At 41.7% G+C, this 25,975-nt stretch overlaps 2 protein-coding genes across 8 annotated transcripts in view; one reads left to right on the top strand and one right to left on the bottom strand.

The window, feature by feature from the left end:
• Positions 1 to 25,975, top strand: part of LOC146648317 (SPRY domain-containing SOCS box protein 4-like) — a 90,883-nt gene that overhangs the window by 48,745 nt on the left and 16,163 nt on the right. For all 7 annotated transcript variants that reach the window (XM_085388646.1, XM_085388643.1, XM_085388640.1 and 4 more), the window contains one exon: positions 935 to 1,885. In XM_085388646.1, coding sequence (XP_085244772.1) covers positions 1,153 to 1,885 — 733 coding nt within the window. In that variant the 5' untranslated portion in view covers positions 935 to 1,152. The remainder of the gene's footprint in view (positions 1 to 934; positions 1,886 to 25,975) is intronic.
• Positions 20,070 to 21,968, bottom strand: LOC146648318 (GTPase IMAP family member 7). Its single transcript, XM_085389942.1, has 2 exons — positions 21,935 to 21,968; positions 20,070 to 21,486 (listed from the first exon to the last, which is right to left on the bottom strand). The coding sequence occupies exons 1-2, from the start codon at positions 21,966 to 21,968 to the stop codon at positions 20,303 to 20,305; spliced, it is 1,218 nt and encodes a 405-aa protein (XP_085246068.1). The 3' UTR covers positions 20,070 to 20,302.

Raw genomic sequence — 25,975 nt, 5'->3', positions numbered from 1 at the left:
CGAACCTGCCTGTGTGCGTGTGACAACGAGAAATCGTGTCTTTGTAGCAGCTTCGCAGCCTGAAATAAGGGTTTCAATTTGTTTACTGCAACAACTTTAAAAAATAATTACTAAAATAAACAAGTTAATATTTTGTCTATTTAGATGTCCAAGTTCCAATTTATTTAGATGTGCGTAAATCAAATAGAAATATCACAGGAATGTTATAATGAGGTGACCAGAGTGAGAGAAATTAATGCTTTGGATTCCCAAAGTGGAAGTGAAATAACAAGAAACTAACTAAAAACTAAACTAAAACTTAAAGCGTCTACAGTGGAAACTGATTTTTACCAATGAAAACGAAAACTGTTTCCTAAAAATGAAAGTATTAACTGTGGTTACAGCTCGCTCTTGTTTTACGTGTCACACACACGAGCGTCAAAGACAGAACTAGAGCCATGTTTCATCATATTTTACCAAACGCCTCGGCATGCAGACTAGCTGAAGTTTTCAACTCCGTCACACAGAGGATTGGAGATAAATTATTACCTTGTGCGTTCCGTTTGCCTGCTGTTGATATTTTTGCAAACTCAGGCAATACCCATTAAATTTGCATTAACAAAATGAGAGTGTGGTAGGTTCAGATCTGGGCTATGTTGCACAACTGGGCAATGTTTGCAAAGTAACATACCTGTGCTGGCACAGGCGCATGACTTTCTTGGTAGGATGCATGATGAGTCAGAGGAAATACATGGGTATTTGTGCCAGTAATTGTCCTGTTCATTGTGTATTTCTCTGAAATCAAAGCCACACAAAATCTGTGAAACAATAAGTTTTGACACCCGTTGCCATCACTGTGCTTCTCTTTCAGCTCCTCTACATTTTCTTTCTTTTTTTGATATCTGCTATCTCTGTTTTTATTTACGTGTTTTTCCTCTTGTGCTTCTCTCAACAGGAGTGACAGCGACTCTGTGTTTCTGAAGAAATCTGTGGCATGAAACCAGATCACACAGGTCTCTCGTACACCTTCATCTCCCTTTACCACTCTCCAGTTAGAAACACACTCCTCAGCTTCACTGCATTGATGAGGTAACGTCAGGCTCCGTGCAAGAACCCACCTGCAGCGGTGACTCCTTCCTTCCTCTTCCTTCTGTCAGTCATTGCACCGCAGCCATGGGCCAAAAGATCTCTGGCAGCATTAAATCAGTAGATGGTCGCGGGGAAAGCGGTGGCTCCCCATCCTACCGACCCCTGACTCATCGTCGGCAGCACCCTGAGCTAAGGGGCCCGGATTTCTTCAAACCTCCCAGGCTGGATCTCCTACTGGACATGCCGTGCGCTGGACTGGAGACTCAACTCCGTCACGCGTGGAACGCCGATGACCGGTCGCTTAACATCTTCATCAAAGAGGACGACAAGTTAACTTTTCATCGCCACCCTGTCGCTCAGAGCACGGACTGCATCCGGGGGCGGGTTGGATACACGAGGGGACTCCATGTATGGAAGATCAACTGGCCTGTCCGGCAGCGAGGCACCCACGCTGTGGTCGGAGTAGCAACCTCCGAAGCTCCTTTACATTCTGTTGGCTACACAGCGTTAGTGGGGTCAGACTGCGAGTCCTGGGGCTGGGATCTGGGACGTAATAGGCTCTACCACGACAGTAAGAACAGGGCGCACAGCTCACTGCCCTCTTACCCTTGTTTCCTGGAGCCGGAGGAGTCGTTCACCCTTCCGGACTCTCTGCTAGTGATACTGGACATGGACGAAGGGACCTTAAGTTTTATGGTGGATGGACAGTATCTAGGAGTGGCATTTAGAGGACTGAAAGGAAAGAAACTGTATCCCATCGTCAGTGCCGTGTGGGGACATTGTGAGATATCCATGAAGTACATCAACGGCCTGGATCGTAAGTAACCGCTTTTTGGTGACTATTTACACATTATGAACATAATCCAGCAGTAATAGTAGTAGTGGAGACTACTCAGAGTTCATATTCACATTCCTTAGATCAGCGGTCCCCAACCTTTTTTGCGCCATGGACCGGTTTATGCCCGACAATATTTTCACGGACCGGCCTTTAAGGTGTCGCGGATAAATGCAACAAAATAAAACTAGTACCGGTACTGAAAAAAGAAGATTTATTCATAACACACGTGAAAAGACCCAGGAAAACTGAGTTAACGATCAAAACGATAACAAAATAATGCTCAACTCTCGCGGCCCGGTACCAAACGACTCACGGACCGGTACCGGTCCGAGGCCCAGGGGTTGGGGACCGCTGCCTTAGATGACCTACCTAAAAAAAATGCCTGATATTAAAAAAAAAAGGAAACCACTGAACTAAACTAATGTGGCGGTGTCGTAATACCTTCATGGTGTTGTAAGAATTTCAGTTTGTTGTGTCACTCTTCTGAGATTGCAAATCTGACACACTTTCTTTGGCAGCAAACAGGGTGAAAATTAGTTTGAGTACCACTGGAAGGAGTCCACGTGTTCTGCAACATTCATTATTCAGTACTCAGTACTGAAAGCATTAGTGTCTCAGCGGTTTGAGTGTGCAATTTCTAGTGTTTTTTTTCTTCTTCTTTTTAAATTGAAGTGCTTTCGTTAGCGATGCTTGAAGCCGGAGAGGAGTCTTGCGTTATTTCAGAAAGACAGAGAAGGTGTTTTTTAACAAAGCAGTCAGATGTTAGTGATGGATGCGTTGGGTTGATTTTGTTATATTTTTCAGTGATTTGGCTTTTTTCCGGCTGTAGAAGTGTATCATGAGCTAACGGTGTTTCAAATTGCTGTGGCAGAGCAGACATGTGGCGCACACATGAAGTAAAAGAGTAGTTTAAAATACTCTTTTGCAGGTTTTTTGGTTTTGATTGGGTAAACAGATTGCTTGTGATTGTTTTCTTTGATCTCTGAACTCTCTCCCACTGTCTGCATGTGCACGCCAAAAGAGAAGAGACAGGCTCCCCCGTCACAGTCTAAACAGTAACGCTTTGAACGTCTTGTTAAAAGCTCACTTAGACTCACATCACGGACACTTACACGTATGAACACACACCTGCCAGGAAGGGAAAGGGTGTGTTGTGACAACAGGCTTATAATCTCCCTCCCTTTTAGTTCGCTGAGCCCTGTGGGTCTTATTTGATTTCACAACAGGGTGTGCTTTTGTGTGTAACCCCAACAGCAATCTCAAGGCTCAAAGGAAAACCCGTCACTCTCTGTAGTTTGTTACATCTCATTTCTCTTTGCCCAATCATCTCAAATTTCTGTTTGAATTTTTTTTCTCTCTCAAAACTTCTCTGCTCTCCAGGGACGCCATGACACCAAGAGCCCATTTTCTTCTCTAAAAAAAAATAACAGGCGTAATTCCAGCTTTAAATTGGTCTTTATTATACAGCCATGCATTCAGAATTTCCCAAACAAAGTAAATGAAATCTCATGTGAATGTGTGCGCAAACACACGGAAACAAAAGCGTGTTTGAGAGAGGCCTAAGGTAGGGGAAGTCCGCTCGGACTACCAAATCTGTAACAATTCATTCGGTTTCTGATTCCATTCATTTGTTGCTGAGACGTCGTTTTGGGTTATTAGCGCTCCAGGCGTCGCTCTGAATTCCAAACAAAGACAGCAGTGAGTGATATTTCAAGGGTTTAGTGAAAAGGTGAAGTAAATAGCCTAAAGCAGGGTCTCTTTGACGCAGGGCAGGCTGTGATTACAGTCTGTGCGGCAGCTTCTTTCAGTATCAGTTTTGGATTGAATCGGCTCGTCTGCCCTGCAGATGACTCGAGTAGAGAGAATGAAGTCCTAATTGCTGTCTGCCTGTGAGTAAAGGAGTGTCTGTGTGCACAGCAAACCATGATTGTGTGGTCAGCCGAAGAACAGACGTTGTTTCACCTTTTTGTTTTCTTTTTTTCACGGTAATCGCTCGGTAGTGACTGTATCTAATGAGCCGACCTATGAGAAGTCACCGTTGGGTTGTTTGTAAATTATTGTTGGAGGAAGAAACAACGCGATTGCCGGGTATTAAAAAGAGATTTGTTGGTGCGCCGTCTTCACATCACCCTGTTTGCTTTCTCATCACTCTGGCTCGGGCCCCTGTTGCTCTGTGATCATCATTTTGCTCCACCTGAGATCATTACTCCCATTCCTGCAGTGACACACCGGAGAGCGATGAAGCCAGCAGCACTTCAGGCTCATGGCAGTTTTTGTAAGATTGCACAAAGTGACCAGAAATGGATATGAACTTAAGTCTGCATTGTCCTGCACATGTGAGCCCTCTTCCTTCAGAGGCTTCCTCCATAAACATGTGAACTGATCTGTTTGCCAGTTAGAGTATATTTAACTTAATAGATGCTATGTTGCATAAACTACATATGCAGCTAATTTCTTTGCAACCTTAAAGGACTCTCCTTCTTCTCCTTGGTTCTTTTTCTTCCGCTCATAGTTTTCTCTTGTCCTGTGTCTATAATTGTGCCAATTAGTGGCACTTTGATTAGCTAAAATGGGACCTTTAGCCCCGATATGTGCCATTTTCTCTCCTGTCTTTGTACTCCAGTGCATATTATGCAGAATGCCGCTGCAAAATCTGGCAGTTTAACAGCTAATTTACAAACCACCCAGAGTATAATTCCTTTTTTTCTCTGAATAATTAAATGCAGTTTCTGGGTACATATTGCTGTTATCAGCTTATAAATGCAATTTCAGGGGATGGTTTTCACTACAGTTACTTGTCCAGAATTTCTTTCCTGCCGGTGAAGCCAATGTCTGCGTGGTTTTCTCACGTGGCTGAATAGTTCCCCCGTCCAACAGCTGTCATATGATTTATCCATACAGACAATTAAGCCGACCAGTCATTGTTGCATCATGGGCTGGGAGGGAAGCAAAGGGGAAAACAGTTGAAAAGGTTGGGGGGGAAAAAGCAGATAAGGTGGGAGAGAGAGTGATGGAATGGAAGAAAACCCAAGAGAGACGGTTACAGCTGAGAGAATTGGTAAAAGCAGGATAACATCTGCAAGTCGCAGCGAGCATACTGAAGTTTTATCAGGAGAAGGGTGGAAGCAGAGCACAAAGGCAGCGAGAGAGAAGGGTTTGCACAGTAAGGGATGTGTGACAGGCGCACAGCTGATCAGCTCTCTGAGCTGAAAAAGCTGGTGTTGTTGGTATTGCAATACAAACCACAAAAGGCCACAAAAAACACATTAAAAATGATGAAAAATGAATCTTAAAATATTTAAATGCTGAATTTTTCTTTTTGCAGCACTTCACAGACACAGGCACTACCACAGGGTTTTCTCTGCCATTAATTTATACTTCACAGTCAAAATCACAACTGCCGGCTTATTCAGGATTATTCACATTCCAGCAGATCTGTCGACGTGAAGTGACCCGGTTTCTTTTTCCTGTAAGCCAGCTGAGAGCTGACACCCTGACCTCCCTCCCTCTCTCCTACTGTTTAGTCTGCATCACATGAGCTTACACACTCGAGGTCAGACCTAAACCAGCTGCAGCCACCTACTCACTAGAACTTCACACAGCGGTCTTAGTTGTGTCTGGGTTGTTTACATGAAGATCATGGCACCCTAAGATCCCCAGAAAGCGCACTGTCTGTCAGTAGGAATGCTTTAAATGATGTCTGGTTTTTTCAGGTTCATAAATGATCAGGAATTCACTCTTTAGTAGAAAGTATTTAACCTTTCCAGAGCTTTTATAGTAATGATTGCAGTTTTTGTTCAAGTGCTGGTTTATCAGATCAAAACAAAGTCGGCACAAACTCCGTTGCCCTCCTTTGTGATATTAAGCCATGCACATTTGGATTTCTTAGATCTGCTGCGGTTTTGAGGCGTTCTCGTCTCAGATTTCTGCAGGCGCTAAAATACGGTGAGGGTTTTTTAAAATTGTGTGTTGGTAAAAGGACGGAAATTTTATTTTTGAAAACAGAAAAGCAACTTGTCCTCAAGGAAGTGACTACTTTCTATTGAAGTAGTTTTAAAGATCACTGTGAATTCAAGCATTGTGGCATGTGGGAAATTTAAAGGTGGGTGTCATAAAACCACACCATATAAAATTAAACCCAGCATTTTTAATTTGGGTACTTTAGCGCTCGTTAATTTCCTTATTATTTGGCTTTTGCATGTCAATTTCACTCCAGGATGGATGAACGGGATGCCAGTATCTGAACCATTAGCTTTCATGTTAGGAGCAGTGACTCAGCTTCCTGAGCTAGTGCGTGGAGTTTCGCACCAACTGCTGGCTGTGATATGTGGGTCACTGGGTTGGTGATTTAGCTTAACTTGGCTGCCAGCCTTAGGCTTGCATCCTGCTCTTTATGGTTCCCTGATATGTCTCCCTGTGCTTTTTACTGTCACATTTGCATGCATCACTGGTTTGTTTTTCTCTGTCTTGTTCGTTCGTTTCCCCCGAAGTGTTTGCTCCTTTGCACATTTAGCTATAAGCAGCTTCTTTGAAGCCCACACAAAGTGGGGAGGGGGGGGGGAAAGAAGAAAAGTTATACTTTGTGCTTTTCTTTAAACAACCCGACACTGATTTTGAATTTCTTCCAAATATTTTGATCATCCATAATTGAGAGAGCACTTTGTTTTTGCACCTGCTCTGCTAAATGTGCAATTTTTTTTCGTGGCTAATTTGTAGTGCCTACGCAGTAGCTTAATAGCTTGTGCAAATTGTCTCAGAAGAAGCTACGTCAACAACTGTTCTGCCTAAATTAAATGTCCTCGGTGGCCGAATGCCTCTGATATGTTCTGGGACTCTGCCTTTCTTGATATATAATATTAAGAACACCTCTGATTGGTCGCTCTGACACTGCAAAACAAGATTAAATGACACAGAAAAAGCTCAAATGGAGGTTTGAAAGTGCCTCATGTTTCTTTTTCCATCCTCTGCTTTGAGATCTAAACACCCTCGGCTGCAGCGGGGAACGGTGGTGTCATCTCAGTGTGCTCACAATCAAATATTTAACAGCAGAGATGAGCAGTGAAGAAGAGAAGAAAGAGGCATAGAAAACATAAAAAAATAAAACGGAGATAGACAAAGTAAAGAATTGGAGAGGAGCGGAGGGGAAACCAGCGACATGCGAGAGATAAAAGGCAAACAGAGAACATGAACTAAACAGAGCCTAAAAAGTGAGGATGGTGATTTTATTATGCTCTCTAGTGTCAAAGCTTTAAGAAAAAAGAGGAACTAAAAAGCAACAATAGTGAGGAAGGAGAAAAAGAGAACAGAATAGAGAGAACTGAACAGATAAATATAGCTAAAAACAAGTGCATGGAAAGTGCGATGGAGGCAGCTCTGAAATGTGGGAATAATCACAGATTGGCAGCTAGAATGAGGACTGACAGAGACAGGCTGATAAAAGGCAAAGAAGGGAAGGAGCGCTATTAGAGATGAAGAAGACGGGAGGTGTGCAGAGCGAACGAGGGCCAAATTGAAAGTCATGTCGAGCCACTGGTGTCGGTTCTGGTCACATAAACTGATAGATGATGTGGGAATCATGGAGCAGCGCTGAAACCGGGTGCTAATGAAGAGCTCCAGGGCAAACGTCGGTCTGATTAGTAAAAGGACAAGTGCTGGAATATGAATCAGTGTTTTCGACATACTCAAACACAATCTAATGCATATAACGAGATTTTAGATTTTTAATCTTAATCCATGTGAATATTTAAAATATTTAGTTAAAATAATCAGTGTACAGCTGTTTATCAGTGTACTTAGCTTATCTCAAGAGCTGTTCCTGGGCCTAAAAATGCAATAATCTATGATCTCACAGCAATAATCACTGGCTGGCTTTTATGCAGCTTCATTCAAAGAGCTTTAGAGAGAAACTGGGGTAACCTTTTCCAGGCTTAAGCTTGTCGACTTAAAATAGCTAATGACCTTACCGTGGCTAACAGCTCAACTGCTGTCGAGTGGTGCCTTTGCCCGAGTCGATTATACAACTTTAATTGAGAATCCCAAGTCCAGCATCAGTGTTTCAGTTACAGCGATGACCTGGTTCAGCTTCTAAACTTCTCAAAATAAGTGGACTATTTAAGCAGATCAGCTGCACTGCAAATTAATTGCCTACTTGTAAAACCAGATTAACTCGAGTTGTTTTTTTTTAGATGGTTTCAGACTCGTATGACTGCGTGTCTGCTGAACTGTGCTGCGTGTCTGCAGCAAGTATGTGTCTCCTGACTGTTTTCTGTTCCCACTTTCTTTCTTCGGCTGCTTTTTTTCCTCCTTTCTGTTTATTTCTTTTCTCTTTCATTGATTCCATCACATTAATGGGCTCATATCGATCTACATCCCCAAGACCAGAGCCGTGCACATCTGCTCTTACTAATGTAAGAGCTGCTTGACATTAATTTTGTGTAACTTAGTGCCGGAGAAAAAGGTCAATAACGGGCAAAGAGGTATTTTAAATTCAACACAGGATGAAGTGTTACATGTGTACTTTTCACCTTGTCCACAACATTGGTGGCATTTTGCAACTTTAAAAGCACAATTATAGCTTTCCTATAGCTAACTAATGGCAAACACAGTCTGAAGTAGTCTACAGCGAGGAGAAAAAAAGTCTCAAATGCTGAATGCTTCCCTGTGAATCTGTGAATAGTGACATAGCCAAGGGAGCCGGCGCATTAACATTTCCCCACTGTACCACCAGTATGCGTGTTAAAAGTTCTGCTATCAGTTGTGTTGGTTTTTGTGTAAAACAGAAATGGCCCTCATGCTGAGAGAAGATGAGAGACAGACTGAATTACTGCAGAAAGAAATCACTGTGATTTCACACCTGATTATCTCCCCATTTATCCTGCCTCTCTGTCAGGACTGATCCATTTCCCCGTCTGTCCCGTCCTGAGCTTTTGTGTGTGTTTCGTAAGGCTTTTTTTCCCCGGCATGGGATACAGAACGCTGCAGGCTTCATTAAGTGATGGCATTTTGTCATTCACACAGGGGGTCACTTTTAACTTAACGGTTCTTACATCTTCATCCAGACATACCCGAAACAATGATGGAGAGAGCCACGGTGTGCATGGTCACTAAAAGCAGGTGTGCACGGCCCACACGAACAACCCCAGAGAGACAGCTTTGTTATTTTGTACATGTTCAGACTTGGTGAAGCTACATGACGGCCTTTCGAGTTCTTATAAGAAGGCGACCCGGGCGCTCATTCGGACATGGAGCCAACATACAGTAAGATGCCATCCTTTAATGGAAAGGGGATAGAACTGTAGAAAGACACAAGTCCTCGTCAATTAACTTTTAAAAGTCTTTTAAGCCAGGGAAAGGGCTTTAGGTGAATCAGTTTTGCTTTGCAGCCTCTTATGCAGCGCAGCACCAGCCACCAGACAAATTTATGCAAGCATGAGAAGCTTAGAAGCCAAAATTAGTTTTGAAAGCTCAGCAGTTGCCTTTTACAAACCCATAAATCCCATGTTTAACGCTGCCACAGACAAAACTATGACTGTGAGCCACACTTTTCCCAGACACTGGAGCCTTGTTTGGGTGACATAGAAGAAGAACATAACCTTAGACTGTTGCCTTTACTTGTAGGTAAATGCACAAAACTATTTGGGTGCGTGTAGGGCTGCTCAATTAATCGAATTTTAATCACGATTACGATCTGGAATTTCAACGATCATTAAAAATGACTGAGCCGATTATTAGCCCCTCCCTCATTTATTCGCGACACCTTAAAGGCCGGTCCGTGAAAATATTGTCGGGCATAAACCGTCCGTGGCGCAAAAAAGGTTGGAGACCGCTGATTAAGAGGACCCGAGGGAAGCTCAGAAAGCTAAGCAGGAGTTATTTGGAGAGGAGAGTGACTGCTGTTGGTTGAAAAGAGAGGTAAAAAAACTTCAGTGGTGTTGCACACTATGTTATATTATTTTTTTAAAGTCATTGTTAACCCTTTAAAGCCGGTCAGAGCAGCACGCTCCGTTTTGCGTAACTATTTTTAAATCCCTGTAGAACCTGAACCGTGCAATAATTTGTTTTGCATATGAAACCGGAGGAGTTGTACTTACATCTGATGCCATCAGCTTGTCCTCGGTCACGGTTTCCTTCCACATATAGCTTTGCAAAAATTGCATAAAAAGCGCTTGCAGGAACAAAAACATAATATTCCAGAAACACCCTTTGCCGATCCATCAGCTGTTCGTAACACTTCCCACAGTGAAATGATGCACATGCTGTTTTCTTTGCAAATTTGCATCATAGGATTGTTTTTTGTTTTTCCTGCAGTATATAAAAACTGTATCTCCAAAATAAAACTATGAAGTAGGGCTGCCACAAACGATTATTTTGATAGTCGACTAGTCACCGATTATTTTTGTGATTAGTCGACTAATCAGATCATCATCCACTGGACATAAAACTACAGCTTATATAACTATCATTAGCTTACAGCTTTAAGCTTTTAAGGTGCTAACTAAAAATAAAGACAAGATGATAGTTTATTCAATTTTAATGAAATTTGCAGATTGTTTTGGTAAAGTTTAATAAACTCCTTGCTATCTAAAATATAACAGGACACCGGGGTATATTCTCCAGCATCTCACACTTCTGATAATCAGCTGTCTGCTTGATGTTTATTCAGCTGTGTAAAAACTATAACTTTAATCTCAGCCAAACCGATTTACTCAGGAACAAATAAAATACTAAAAAAAAAAAAAAAAAGGCCAAACAACAACATTTTTAATTTATCTAAGTGACTCATATATATTTAACCTGAGTCGCGAAAGAGGCGGTGGGTTTGAAAACAATTGAGTCCGGTGTTCTCACGGCGCTAGTGACCTAGCCCCCGGCTAGCTATCGAGCTAGTGGGTAACAGACGTCTCCGAAAACTGAGCCGATATTTGAGGTTTACACAGCTACATTCTCACCTGAAAATATGTTAAACGTTTATTTTGTGACCCAGAAAGAATAATAAGAGTAATATTAAAACTAACTAGCTACCGCCATTGTTGGAAACTAAGCTGGGCCGCGCTATGAATTCTGGGACACAGCTACTTCTTCTTCTTCGGGGTTTAACGGCAGCTGGAATCCTTGTACATGCAGTGCTGCCATCTTCTGTTTCAGTCCGTTATTACACTCTTAAATCCTGCTATTTTCCTGCGTCTTTTGCGATCTTACAAAGCTTCAAACGACACGTCGACTATTAAATCAGTCGTCGACGATTTTGATAGTCGACGTAATCGTGACTAGTCGACAAATCATGGCAGCCCTACTATGAAGACACTCAAAATAAATTTCCTGTTGTTGTAAACTATTTTTTGCAACTTTATTGTATTTAAAGTTTTGAGGGATAAGCCTCTTAAATTTCTCCAAGTAGAAATATATGTAAACAAAACAAAAGCGATTTTCAATTTTTTTTGTAGTTTATTGCACTTTTTTGCAATTTATGTAATTACTATGGACTTAATGCATACATATTATTAAAATATGGGCTATAACAGTTGTATTGATGTATAGCAACTTGAAATGCTCCCACAAATGGCACTACAGCATGTAAAAAAAATAATATAAGCTCTGGTGGACTTGGTTCTATAGTAGGTCTTAAAGGGTTAAATAAATATCGTCAAATAATCGTGATCTCAATTTCAGTGAAAATAATCGTGATTATCATTTTTGCCATAATCGAGCAGCCCTAGGTGCGTGTGTAATCTTTCCACTTTAATAGAAAATAAATAAATAAAATAAACCAGAGGAATGATTTTGATAGTGTTCAGGCTCTGATGACTCAGAACAGCATTGTTTTCATTTATTAAATCTGCCACCAACACACACAAACGCACACACAGTGAGGCCCACAGGTCCGATGTTATTAACAGGGCGATCCAATCACTCCCCGGCTTTGTAACGAAGGAGAGCAGTAATGAATGAGAGCAAGATAATCCTCCACAATCTTCGTCTCCTTCATTCTTTGTTCAGGAAGCTGTAGGCACAGCTGCTAATCAACACTTCAATTTGGCCTCCTGACATTACCAATTTACTGACAGGCTGGATTCCTTTTGTGCGCTCTCAGGGATTCAGTTCTATTTAAATGTCTCTCGGCCCTCTCTCGGTGTCTTTTCGGCATTTTCCTCCCCGATGAATGAAACTCCCTCAGCTTATTCAACTGTTTATCAGTTCATTTCCTCGACTTATTTTTTGCGGCACTGCAGAACAACTGCTGTTGCGCTCCAAGCTATTAGCCGAGTTAAAGGTACCTGAAGGCACTGATAGTCCGAACGCCGCCATCTCTCTTGTTGATCTGGATGTTTCTGCTCTGCGGTTTCCCTTGTGACATACGAAGAGGAGCTAAAGTCTGTCCATGGACTACGTCCACCTGTTCCTGTTAAAAGCAAGCTGCACTGTTTAGATGACAAAACTTCAGATGTGTCCTGTTTGCACATCTTGTCAGAGCGATGTCATGACTTTGGTCAAGGGGTTTGCATTAGTGTTCAGGAATCCTGGCCTTTAAAACAGCAGAGACGTGATGTAATGGATTAATTTTTATGCCCTTGGAATACCTCCTCTTAATGTTTCTAATCATGGAAAGTTGGCAGCTCTCACTTGGTCTTTAAGCAATTTCCTCATTCACACTCCTGCAGTTTGCCACGTTCACACATGTGCAATCCTCTTTTGTTTGCCACCTAGCAGCTTCACTGGAGCCGTTATGGGTGGAGTGCAGTCCTTAAAGTTGCCTCACTCTCATTTTTCTTTGACTAGCTTGTGACATTACTCATGTTTTCATAATTTCCCTGTCAGGGATTCAGCGTGCATCCACTTAAAAAGCCAGGTCACTCATGGAAACGTAAATAAGCACTTACAGAAAACAGATGTACCGTGGCAATCTGGTCTCCCTAACACTGTTTATAAAAACAGCAGGTCCATAATCAGATTTCCCTCCTGCCCACCACCTGATTCGGAAAGAATTACACACCTATTTTAACTGTTACATTAAATTGAGATACTCCCAGGTCGCATTGGAAGTTCGTTTTTCTCATGTACAAGCTCGTTAGGGAACAAGCTCATTAGAAACCTTGTTATGCCAGGGTTAAACGGCCACAAAACTGAGGCTGGGGAAATTAGTTTTCTCAATTCCTCTCCACGATTTCATAAAGCTAGTTTTGTGTATACAGGACACGTATGAAATCAAGTTACTGCAGAAAACTGACTGTAACATGAGGCCATATTACTGAACTCTAAACTGTTAATTTACCATTGTGATTCGATTTGTCGTTTTCAGAGGTGAATCATCTTATCTTATCTTGCATAAACTCATAAGCATCACAACTATCCTAGCTCTAGCTAGCCAATAGGCTGTCCTAACCTTTACTTTTCTACCAGTTATCATTAGCTGTTCGAGCCAAACAACGGCACTTTTATTGTATTTACTCAACCAACCAACCATAGTGTTTGCCTCTTAATTTAGAGACTTATGGGAGACCCTAAGTGTATGTTGCAGCTACACAAAATATTATGCTTATCAACTAAGACCTGCTTTAAAGAGGCCAACCATTTTTTTTTTTTTTGCACCACTATAAAGTGCAGGTAGCCATTGCAGTATTCCCCTGAACAACATGTGTCGCCACTCAGGCAACAGCGTGTAGTGTGACTGATCCATAACATGCTTACTTACATAGAGTACTCTAACAACTCTCATGATGCTGTTTTGCTTTCATAAAGATGACAAAACATTAAAGCTCGTGCCAGGTTTTTATTTTCCACTCATTATGAGTTAATGTGTTAAATCACCAGCATCTCTTAGAGCAGCACTGATGTTGTAAGTCAAAAGAAACCCAGCTGCAATAATGCACTTCAGTACTTTTGCTTGCGTCAGTTAGGTGTATCAGCACACGTATTTAAAAGCATGTGTATGACTCAGTGCGCAGCTGGTCTGCATTCTTCATTTGTTTTGTGCTTTTTCTGAGCTCACTGAGCTTTCAAACATTGTACACACAAGACTACCATTTGCTAATGTCTACAATTAGTGTCGATTTCACAATGAAATCCAACAACTGTTGTGCTCGATGGTAACCTTGGAGACCAGCAGCGCATGCCTGTCGTGTATAAACTTCGCAGTGGCAGAAATGACTGTTCTCTTTCAAAATAAATACACAACAAAACAAATATACACAGTTGATACGAAGCATCGAGCAGCTCTCGACTAACGCAGGTCACCGGTTGATTAGATGCTTTCACACTCGTAAAATTTACATCATGTTTTCTTTAAGTTGTTTTTTTTTTTAGTTTTGTTCAGTTTTTTTAATAAAAGTTGAATGACTGTAATATAATGATGCACTTGCTCAGCTTGATTTCACTGTGCATTGAGTCAATACAAGGTAATTCTTTCAGAGTGTTTTTGCTGATGCCCTGTCTGCCCTCCAGCCGAGCGCCACAGCGGATGTGTTCTTTCATTTCGTGGCATCAGAGATCTCGGGTGATAACATTTTTGCCTGCCCGCCCAAACATATTTTTTCTACTGTAACTCCAGCGAAACACCATAGAAAGTGCGGCATTTGTGGCCGTGTGACCTGTCGTGTTTTAAGTGCTTTGCTTGGGAACGCTGTTGAAATCTGCTGCCAAGCATGCAAAAATTGATGGACACAGAAAAACCTACGGAGTTGTTTTCCCACATGATTCAGACACAGAAAATGTTTCTTTTAAGTGAAGAGCCATATGGGAAAAGTGTATTTGAAACATGTTCATGCTGATATTTCACTGATGAATTGTACCATAGTCTCAAGTTTTTCTACCTGCATATATTACTTGTATGTTAAAATTGAATTACACCAGTTTATTCAGCTCTATCTCTGTTGCTGTTTTCTTTTCATGCGATTTAAAACATTTAAATCTTTATACTGGGACAACGTCTATATTTAATACCATAGATGCTCACCCCTCTGAAAAAAATAGCTGTGGAGCTTCAATTCACGTCTATTTCCCATCTTTTTTTTTTCTTTCTGACAACCAGTAGATCTCTTGACACTCGCTGCTTTCACTCTTCACTCCCTCTGCTGCCCTCTATGTAACTCTCTCCTAATACAGCCCGTGTTTCATCTGTTACTCTTATTTCTTTAGTTATCCATCACTTCCTCTGTGTATCTAATTCACATTGCCCCGTGGTCCCCTCACCCTCAGCTGGGCTCTGTGCCCGGGCGGTTACTGTAGCTCTGCTGGCCGATCCTGCTGTGATCTGGTCCAAGCCCACACTGCTTGCCTGTCCTCCGTCATACGCTTTGACTGCAGAAGTTACATTTGAGGAACAAAATGTTCAGTTGAGGCTGTCAGAGATGTGTAATCCTACTTTAATTAGTGTTGTGTAGAAATAGTTACTTAGTATTTCAGATGCTTGACTAACAATATACCATCAGGAGCTGGTGTGTTAACCGAATGGTAACTTACTCGGTGTAAAACACAGTGTGATGTAATTCTCGGTTCTGTAAATTTATATTTTATGTTCAGTTTATGACTCAACTTCCAAGAAGAACAGATAGTGACAAAAGTTTGTCAGTGCACTCTAATCTTGTGAGTGGGTGTGTGATGGATGGATGTAATGGAGTAAAGATCCACAGCGGAGTGCATCAGAGCAAAAAAAATAGCCGAAAAAGTCACCTTGCACTGAATCGTTTTAGAGCATGAAGCGGCACCGTGGGTCGTCTCAGCTCAGCGGTGTTAAGATGACTAGCGTATGACTTGTTTATGAGCCCGAAGCTAGGGGGAAGGTGAGTGAGTAAATGGAGACATGCCAGAAAAATCCTTGAACAGTGTGTGAGAGGCCTGTATGACCTCACATAAACTACAGTTATATGCAGCATTCACTTGGTACTCATCTCTTCCATTACGAGCTCATCTCTTTTATCTAGAAAACACAGCTAGTGTCTTTGTTTTGTTTGTCACGTCATGCATGGATACAAGGCTGCATAAGCACACAGCAGTGCCTCAGCAAAGAGAGGAAAGACAGAACCGCATTAATCAGATCAGTCGGACACTTTTGCATTTACGTGAGCATTTACGTAATTATGACTTATGTGCGTGTTGGTTAGTAACAATTTCTTTTTTGTAGTTGGCAGAGTATTATTTTCAGCTGGGGTCAAATAAGCTCACTGGTTTTGTCTGTCTGTCAGTCTCTTCTAGACTGAGCTAATCACATCTTGAAAGCACCTTTGTATCAGTGAGGAAACAAGAATGGACTTCAGCATCAAGGTCAACAAAAGCTGTGGCTTTTTTTGTAGATTTGCTGAGAAAGACAAAAAAGCTGCAACTTATGCACTTTGTAACATCAAGGTATAGTTTTTTGTTAAAGGGCCAAAGATGTGGTTTACTAGCGCCTCAAGCTTACTAGGTTTCTAGGCCAGGTTAACATGTAAAACTGTGTATCTCAACGACTGTGGTGAGTGCTTTGTGATAATGTTGAAGAAACAATAGAAAAAGAATACGAGAAAATTAGCAGCTTTGATTCAGTTCGCTTTTTTTGTTTGTTTCTTTGTTATCCTGGTGGCTGCAAAAGTTTTAGCAGTTCTGTGAAACTTTTAAGTGATGGTAGCGACTTCAAAGGACGACGAGTAGTATCAGAAACCTCTAGAAACCTCTTATGAGTCCATTTATCAACCAGACTGTGGGACATGTGTGGAGACCGGGGGTGTCAAACTCACTTTTAGTTCATGTGTCACATACAGGCTGATTTTATCTCAAGCACACTGCAGCTTAAGGTCAGTTAAGAAAAAAAAAAGTCTCAACAATTCGTCTGTTTCTCCACATTCAGTCGCTATAATCACAAAGAACTGATATTGGACGTCAAAGAAACACATTGACCTCACACCTCTGCTTAACTGTCTTACTTCGGTGGGGTATGGCCGGTCATGGGTAACGTCTAAAGATTTAGACCTCAAATTAACACTCTGACCCCTTCTTCATTATTAATGACTTGCAACACCATGCTTTTTGGTGCAAAGTACAGAGAAAGGAGAAAAAAATGATGCCCTGCTTTTCTCAGTTTTCACACTTTTCACCCACCTTTGCAAAGCTAAACGTCTCAAAAATATGGTTTTAGATAGGAACCAAAGGCAGGACACTGAGGCAAGAAATAACAAAAAAAACCCTTCTTAATTAAGCCAGCAAAAAAAGATAAAAACTTAAAGCCTAAACAAGGAGCCTCAACATGATCCTAAACAAAGATCATGAAAATAACTAGAGGGGTATACTACAAAGGCGGCTCAATAAAGCCAGGCTTTCCTACTCCAGTCAGAGATAATGGGCATCACAACAGCAATTATCAGGTTTCTCTGTCAAGTCGGGCTTTCTGTTTCAGTCTCTCTGTCTGCTCGCATGAATGGGGGCGTTTCACACGTCATATGAGTCTTCTTTCACACAAAATTATCCTTATGAGTGCCGCCTACTTCAGTCACAGATGTTATCAGGTAATGATAATAAAATGGGGTTTAAAAAAAAAATCTATAAAAAATAATATAGCAACACAGTTACAAGCAAGACAAAAGGTTAATGCTGCCAGAAATCACAGAGTGAGAAAATAAGCAATTGAGTTTGAGTTATTTTAATGCCGATTGGGCTCTCAGTGCTGCTGTTTGTTTCTAATGTGATGGCTGAACAGGTATTCATCGCGCGTGTGTGTTGTTTTTACATGACCAGCTCGCCTAGTCATGTAAAAAGATGGGCACTTTTGTCACACAGACAAGCTCAACATAGATTGCTAACCCATTAATCTTGCTTCACAGTAAACCCCTCTGAAGAGGACGATCTGACTACGGATACGCAGGGGATTAATTGGAGACTTTTAAAGGATTAGGCATATTTGAACAAAATCAAAGGTTCTGAAAAAGATCAAAAGAGATGTACGGGGAAAACCAGCAATCACAGCAAAACAGGAAAAACTCAAATGTGAGATAATTACCACAGAGACAAGACGACTAACATTAAACGTTAGTTAAGGGAGATGCTATGTTAGATGTTAAGGAAACACTGTCGTAGTCATGACCATGTCATTTGAGGTGAGCACTAGCATTTAAGTACACGCTGAGCCTGTCATTGACAGTGAGTCTGTGCAGATATACTAAAGCTGAGTTTGTGACCGGGCTACAGCTTTATCGGACGCCACTCATACCTCTTGCTGCTCGAGCGGAGCACATTCCAGCGCTAAAAGTCAAAGATATTTCAGCTTTTAGCTCACCAGTGCTGCACATTAAATGGGTTGTCAGTTGTTTCATAGCAACAGCAGTGGCCTAGACGAGTGCTCACCTCAAGCAGCTATTGGAGCCAGACAAATAAAAGGTGCAGAGGGTTATTTATAGCTCCACGTCATTCACTATATTACTATTAAAGGTGAACGCCTTTCCAATTCTTCTGTTTAATAATTTCACTTGTACTCTTTAACATTTCACAAGCACCTCTTATGTTGAAGTGTGGACTCCTGACCAATAGCGATCTGCTATTACATAACACTGATTGCAGATAAACCTTTCATTCACTAATTGGCAACTATTCCCAAAACACTTTGTTCCCAGCCACGGTTTGTCTTGATAAGGAATTTCACGGCATATTTAGAGCTGATAGTGCTCACCCAACCGTGTGTCAGACTTCATCTTGTGCAACGAAGTCCAATAAAAATCATAACAAGGTATCAAATTCCAGATGAGTTGCAATTTCGTCAGAGATGTCAACACAGAGACTTTGAATGAGGAACTTTACTGTGTTATCAAATAGAAGATTACTGGCAGCAGTTACACGCTAACAATTTTGTCAGCTCTAAGAACACGGCTGCGGGGTCAGCTGAAAGCTTTTATTGTTGGACCGACTGATTAAAAAAGTCGTGATTTTTGGAAAAATAAAACTTTCCGGCGTTCGTTCGTTTTTTTGAACTTTAGCAAGTGAGTTTGTATGTTAGGGCCCACCATTCATCCTAAAATAACTGGTTTTAATGGGCCTCTGACATCAATGTTCAGAGGTAGCAAGGTGGGTTAGTTTTAAAGCAATCTCTATTAAAAGGAGTTTATGACATTTTGTATTTAAACTCATAAACTCGATCACTGATAGATCACACAGTCTGCCTGGGAAGAGGTGACTGCTGAAAGCATCTGGTGTAACGTTTGGTTCCAGTGAAGCTCTGTAAACACAAATCTCAGCAGCTCATGTCTGGAGACAGCAGACTTCTTGGACCAAATTAATATCACAGCAGCTTTCTGTATCTAATTAAAAGAAGCGGCAGGATGAAAACAAATGCAGCGTCTGGACGCTCACTAATTAATACAGTGTTGAAAATCTTTGCATTGCTTCAAAAATGGCAAAGAAATGAAATAAAAAAACAAAAAACAAATTTTTATGAATAGTTGGGTTGGATTTATTTTTTCTTAACAATCTGAACAGTCTGGAGCTCTCCTAATGAAATATTTATCTGAATATGTGCATTTGAAATGGCCTTTTCTGGTCACGCCTGGTGTCTTGGGCAGACAGTGACCTCGCTGCTTACGGCACAAATGACCTCGCACGGCATCATGACTGTGAGCCAGAGATGAGAATTAACAGTCTGTCAGTCGAAGAGAGACGGCAATCCCCTGAAGCCAATTGACAGTTTGCTGAGATTTAATGAAATGGGTGGCACAGCACACGTCCCTCGGCTTAGGCTGAAAACCTCGAATGGAGTGACAGTGCCTCAATTTTATTTACAAATTGAAAATCTAAAAATATAAGAGGGGAAAATAATGAGAGCGGTGTTAAGAAAGCATCCTCCTTTATCAGAGTTCATCCGCTAACTTTTTCTCCAGATAGCAGAGTTTCTTTATTTGTGTCTGTTTACCCCAAGAAGGGAAATTGGATTTTAATTACTCGAGTGCAAGAGTGCTGCAAATATTTTTAAAATTAGGAACTGTTGCAACAGTTTGGAGATGTGCATAATTAGAAAAGTGAGGACTGAAATCACACAGTGTCTCACATTCCTGATGATTTTAGAAGCAGACTGGTATATGTGCAGTTATAACCAATGGAACCAATGACTGACACGCAATGCAAATGGAAAAAAAAAACAGTATTTATTTAATGACTTGATACCATTTTAGTCCTTTAAATACACTCGGTGAGTAGTTTGACATTTTTTTGGGACATACACTTCCTTCCCACTCTCATGTCTATACTAAATATAAATGTGAAGCCAGTTGGCTCAGCTTTGTGAAGGCAGTCTTTGTAAACGGCCTGTGGCTGCGTGTAGGTCTGTGAAGATCCGGATTTGTTCTCTTGTTTATTTTCTCATGGGTGATCACATGACAAGAGTTTTTGTTACAGCACACGAGAGTAAATGACCAGATGTTGTTGTTGGAGTTGGTGGTTATTACTGCCTTAGGCCAGCCTCCTGATTGGCTTTAAAACTAACCTTGGACCCCCACTGGGCCAACATGAAGTCACTGTTCCAGTCTTTACCTCAGTGTTCTCCTCATCCAGCTGCCCCCTCATCTTTTCTCTCTCCTCCTCTTCTTCTCTCTCCCTCCCGCTCTCCGAGCTCGTATCCCACCTCTCCTCCTCACTGCTCAGTCTCATCAGCTCCACCTCGACTCCCTCTTCTCGCTCTTCCCCTGTGTTTATCTCCCTCTGCACACATCCCTCCTTGTTCTCTAGCTCTTTCTTTCGGCTTTGTTCCTGCTCTTCAGCCTCCAAACTCTGCTGTTGTTCTGGCTCCACTTCTGCCTTTGTCTCTGCCGTCTTTTGTTTTCTCCTCGCACTTCCCACTTCTGTCTGTGCCTCGAGCAAAGCTCTCAGCTGCTGCTCTCTGCGTTTCCATTCCTCCTCCAGCCTTTGGTACATGTGAAAGGAGAAGTGCCACCCCCCGTTCTCCTCCAGCATATCCTCCACTTTGCTCAGCAGCTCTCTCACTTGCTGCTGCTCTCCTTCTCGTCTCCTATCCAGCTCGCCTCCGGTGCTCACCCCTCGTGCTTCTTTGTCAGTTTTCTTCAGCCAAGTCCATTCCTGTCTCCTTCCACTTCTGTTCACCTCCTGCTTTAGTCCCCCCTGCGTGCAATTAACAGCTGCCTTGTTATCCAGCACATGGTATCGATAGTGACATTTCTCCATCAGCCACTTCAGAGCAGGGCCACCTGTTTGGATGTGCTCCTGTACGCTGCAGCCTTTTTCTTTTAGCAAGTCTCCAAAAGTGAACAACACCATTGTGTGTCTCCAGACAGCAGAGGTGAAGATTTCCATCCTTCTCTCTACTGCTTTCCTCTCAGACTCGGTAAAGTCCATAAGAGGAATCACTAACAGAACCACATGAGGCCCCTCAGTTCCACACAGCGATAATGCTCTCAGGAGTTCAATTTTCTCCTCTTTGGGAACAAAGTCCTCAGATGTTCCCCAGCCCTGTGCATCCACCACGGTCAAATGGCGTCCAGCAGTGACAGCACCAGCTGCTGCACTGGCCCCTCCTCCTCTCGTGTCAAAAACCCGCCCTCGACCCAACAGGGTGTTACCCGTGGAGCTCTTCCCTGTCCTCCTGGGACCAAGCAGCAAAGCTTTGAGTGCGCGTGATGCTGTTGGAAAGAAAAGGGCAAGAAAACTTTGAATCCAAAGGCCTGAGTTCAGTGTGCTTGTTATAGATTTGTCAATTGCTAAAGTCAAGAAAGGTAGAGTGCAGTGAGTGGCAGGAGTGACTCATACTCGCCCACTTGTAATCATATTTTACACCTCATATGAATCATATCCATTTCACTGTCTTGGAGAGATTTGAAACAACACTCAGGCTTTTCTGCATCTTTCTTCCCTTCAGTGTTTTGCACACTGGAGGTTTGTTACTAACAGATGCCTGCTGTTATCTTTAACAGCAAAACAATATCTGAAAAACTAAAGCCCGCTCAGTCAAAACGTCATGCACAAATTCTGGTCTTAGATTTGCCTGCAGAAATTTTTATTATTATTATTATTATTTAACTTTTGTGAAATCTCGTCACAAATACGCCTTCTAGGATTGCAATTACTTACTTGCATGCATAGGTGTGTTCCACCAGCTCTCCATTGCGGGTGATTTCCAGATGTAGCTAGTATAAGTTTCCTCCATAACAACTTTGGTACCACAGCGGGGATTCCTGAATCCAGCTTCCCAGGATAAACAGCCTGTAACATGAAGAGTGTTGAGCAGTGCAGTCTGGCAGAGCGGATACTCCATCCACTTATGAAGTTTGACAAATGCACCTCCCAGTTTTTATTGCTCTCTTGATATTCCTGAGAATGATTAAACCATCAAATCGTTTATGATTTCCGTCAGTTTGTTTTTAACAATTATTTTGTTTTTTAACTTTTGAAATTTGTTTATTTCCTACACCAAGATTTAAATGTACAATAATGTACAAGCAGCGTTGTTGCATTACAGCATAATGGAGATGGTAAGCTTGCATCAATTAAATGTGAATGGCTTCCTGTATGTAGGGACACTGCAGTAGAAGCTGCAGCACAATAACAGCATGCGCAGATTTACTATAAGCGATCGAATGTAGGTTTACATGTTTTACTTGCATAACTTTCTAAAACGTTTTAATACTTAAGTCGATGCATTTTTACTCTAAAGGCCAAAACGAGTCCTTCGTATTACTGCTATTTTTGTTTTTGTCTTAGTAAATTATTAATATATGAAGTGGTAAACATCCTCATCACCTGAATTAAAAAAGTTCATTTCCTTGACAGATTGCTCATCGACTTACTCGCCCCGCTTTACTTCCGTTTTTTTGTTTTTTTTGTCTTACAGGTTTTATGATTTTACAGCTTGTTTTGATCATAAACCTCTCTGTCTCTGCTGCGTAATGTCCGGGCTCACGTGCCGTGCGTCTCTAACCTTAATCTGAGCACGTGCACCTCACAGATAACGGTGTACTCGGACTGTGAACACATGCCTGCAATTTTGCGTCAGCCTGTGTTGTTTTTGTGCGTGAGCAGCAGCACTATTGATTGTTACAGTTTTCCATTATCTAAAGCTAAAGTCAGCACAGCTAAACTTAACATGATGTCAGAATGATCAGTAATAGTATATTATAAGGCTCTGAAACCTGAGATGTGCTGCATTTCTCCTTTAAAATTGTCTTGCTCACAGTTTAGGCCATTGTGCTGGATGAACATGAACATGGACTTGCTGCGTTTAGCAGCATTTTGTGTTCTAGGTGCAAATAGAGGCGCAACATTAAAGATAATCAAGTGAAGATATTTTAACTTTTCTTGTAAATTAGCTGATTTCTAAATTAGAACCACAGAGGTGGATTACAATCCCAGGTTAGATTCCACGGTTCAGTCTCCATCACTTCTGTCTCTCTTACCTCTCTGTTTTTGCACCTGATCCCCTTTTTTGTTTTGCACCTGATGCTTGTGTGTGTGTGTGTGTGTGTGCGTGCGTGCGTGCGTGCGCGCGCTGGGGGAATCCATGCTCTGACCTGAGAGGTTAAGCCAGTGAAGGATCAGCTGGGTTTTTAGCTCAGTCTGTTTCTATTAGGTCGGTGGCAAAGGAGTGCCTGCTGAATGTGTGCACGTGTAAGAACTCATGTTTGTTTACAGGAAGTGTCAATGCCTGTGTTTGTGTGTGTGTGTGTGTGATGATCCTTGAGTTGCCTTGAGGCTACAGGAACAGCAGCCTTTTCCACACATATGCTGTCCCCAAACTTTCCTCGCTTCTTCTTCTTTTCTTTTTTTTAATTTGTTTTGAACTTTGATCTGCTTCTTCTTCTACTGCTTTGTTTTTCTCCCTCTGTCGTCCTTCTTTTCTTCTGGCACACACACAAACACACAGCGACCTTCCTAATTGTGTATATAATTAGGTTACTCTCTCTAATGAGGCTGCCCATCTTTGAAATTCTGAAATAGTGTTTACACAGCACATTACATCTGTTAATGTGCTAAAGCCAGGCACTCTCTGTCTAGGTTTGTTTAATTATTCAGTTGTTTTAAAAGCATTTATCCATAAGAAAGAGATTATGGACTCTCCTATAATCCATTGATTGGTTTGTGTTACAGGGAACGCCAGCTTTCTATTATCACAGCCACAGTGAGCAGTAGGAGGAATACACTGAAATAGCAGATGTTGGTGTCTGAACCATAGAAACATTCCCAGTAGCATCAGCCAATCATTTATACAGTTATTCAGTCTTTCTGTGAATTTATTTTTGTTGCATCTTTGGTATTTTCTCATCTAAAAAGAGATTTTTTTATATCCACTTTTACATTAATAACCTTATTAATTAGTTAATAATATGCCACAGATACTCCTTGTCATCTGTTCTCTCTGGCTGTTCCTCTATCCATCTACTCTTTTAAGCTGGAGCCTATACAAGCTGTTATAGGACACCCTGTGCAGGTTACAACTGTAGCACACTCAGATTAGATATGTGTGTAAGTGATCCAGTGTCATCATGTTACTCAATAAGTTGTTGTGAACTGCACCATTTCACACCATTAACACATGTTTTTGGCCACTGGGCTATTGTAAGTACGACTTTAACGGCATTTTATGAAAACCATGGCTAATTAGCTAAATGCTAACGAGGTTAATGGGAACAGTAAGACTAAATTGAAGCAGTAAGAGTTAAATTCAAGCAAAAAAGTAGCTAAAAGATGCCAAAATGCTGTGTAGACTGGTTATTCTGGCTTGAAGTAATAATGTCCTTGACATATCTTACACAGGTTAAATGCACAGTTTGAAAAATCCCGAGTCTTCAGTCTCTTTACACACAAGGTCTGGGTCTCTTAATTTAAGATGTTCTTAGTAAATTATGCCAACGATTTCCTCTAAAATTGAGATTTGTATGACTAAAGCCGCCTTCCTGCAGTTCAAGGGGATCTGAGGGTCAGACAGGCCCACTGTGCTCTCTCTACCTATTTATCACTCTCACTCTGTCGAGTCCACCCTTCCCTCTTATCTCACGACCTCTTCACATCTTTCTCTGCTTCATCTACTTTGCTCTTTTTACCTCTTCTTCACCCCTTCCCTTGCTCCCTTTATTCCTGTCTACCGCTCTCTTACATCTTCTGTTCGTCCCTCTCTCTTATCTCTCTGCCTGCCTTCCCAGAGGAGACGGTAAACAGTGGATTTACAGTAATGGTAAAAAGAGAGCAGGGCTTAAAAAAGAAGCACCACTGTGGCTTGTGTTACCACCAGCTCCGCTGTACCGGCCAGCTCTGCCCACAGTGCCCATCTTTCTGCGTGACACTAATGTGGCCGGTAAGACGTGAGTCATACCACTGACGATTTAAAGTTACCCAAACATTTCAAGGAGGAGTTTGCTCTAGGAGGACTTGAAAAACAAAGGATTTGTCTGTGTGGGACGGGCTTAGAACAACTTTGTTTGTAGCCATTAGTGCTCCCACCCCGTGGCTGCATCCCCCCCCACCCCCCATTTTTTAGTATGAAAGCGTTTTCTAACAAATCCTCCATGGATTGTTGCAACATTACAGCATTAGTTCTGCACAGTGGCGTCTTCAGTGTGTCCTAAAGTGTGATAGTGGTAAAAACTGTTGGTGTCACACAATGAACTGGGGAAGCAGATACAGGATGCCACCGGAGGTACATTAGTAACTTCTCTCCATGTCTGTGAAGGATGTTTGGCAAAGTTCAGCTTCTAGTGTTTGCAGAGGAGTCGGAGAATAAAGAAACACCTCCCGCTAATCCTCGTCTTTGCTGTTTTTGTTTTTGTTGTGACGTTTGAATCTGGTTATTTTATACAAATTCTCTTTGTTGTGTCATAACGAATAATTTAAACCCACTTTCTCATTACTGGCTAGGCTCAGATTTGTCAATTTAAATATTTATAAGCTGTTTTTACTGCACTGCTCGCCTCCCAGAAGATCTAAGCAGGCTTTATATTTAATATTCTGCACTGATTTGTTCTACATACAATGTGAAAGTCACACTCTTGGGGGGAGCATATAGTAAAAGCAATGCACTGAGACTCAGACCGGGCAGGAAGCTGCGCAGCAGGGCTATTAAAACAAGGGAAGTATCTGATAGACCGGATTTTAAATGGGATAAAGATTCAGCGCCTCGAG

The sequence above is a fragment of the Rhamphochromis longiceps genome, linkage group LG18 (genome assembly GCF_057381845.1).
Source record: "Rhamphochromis longiceps isolate RC_006_pf linkage group LG18, R_longiceps_female_GT1.1, whole genome shotgun sequence".
Classification (NCBI taxonomy): Eukaryota; Metazoa; Chordata; class Actinopteri; order Cichliformes; family Cichlidae; genus Rhamphochromis; species Rhamphochromis longiceps.
This window is presented reverse-complemented; position numbering and strand designations above follow the sequence as displayed.

Excerpts from the sequence above, each read along its gene's own strand:
- LOC146648318 (XM_085389942.1), bottom strand. The coding sequence starts at position 21,968 with ATGGAGAGCTGGTGGAACACACCTATGCATGCAA. Across the intron at positions 21,487-21,934 it reads GAACACACCTATGCATGCAA|CATCACGCGCACTCAAAGCT; the intron begins GTAAGTAATTGC and ends TCTTTCCAACAG.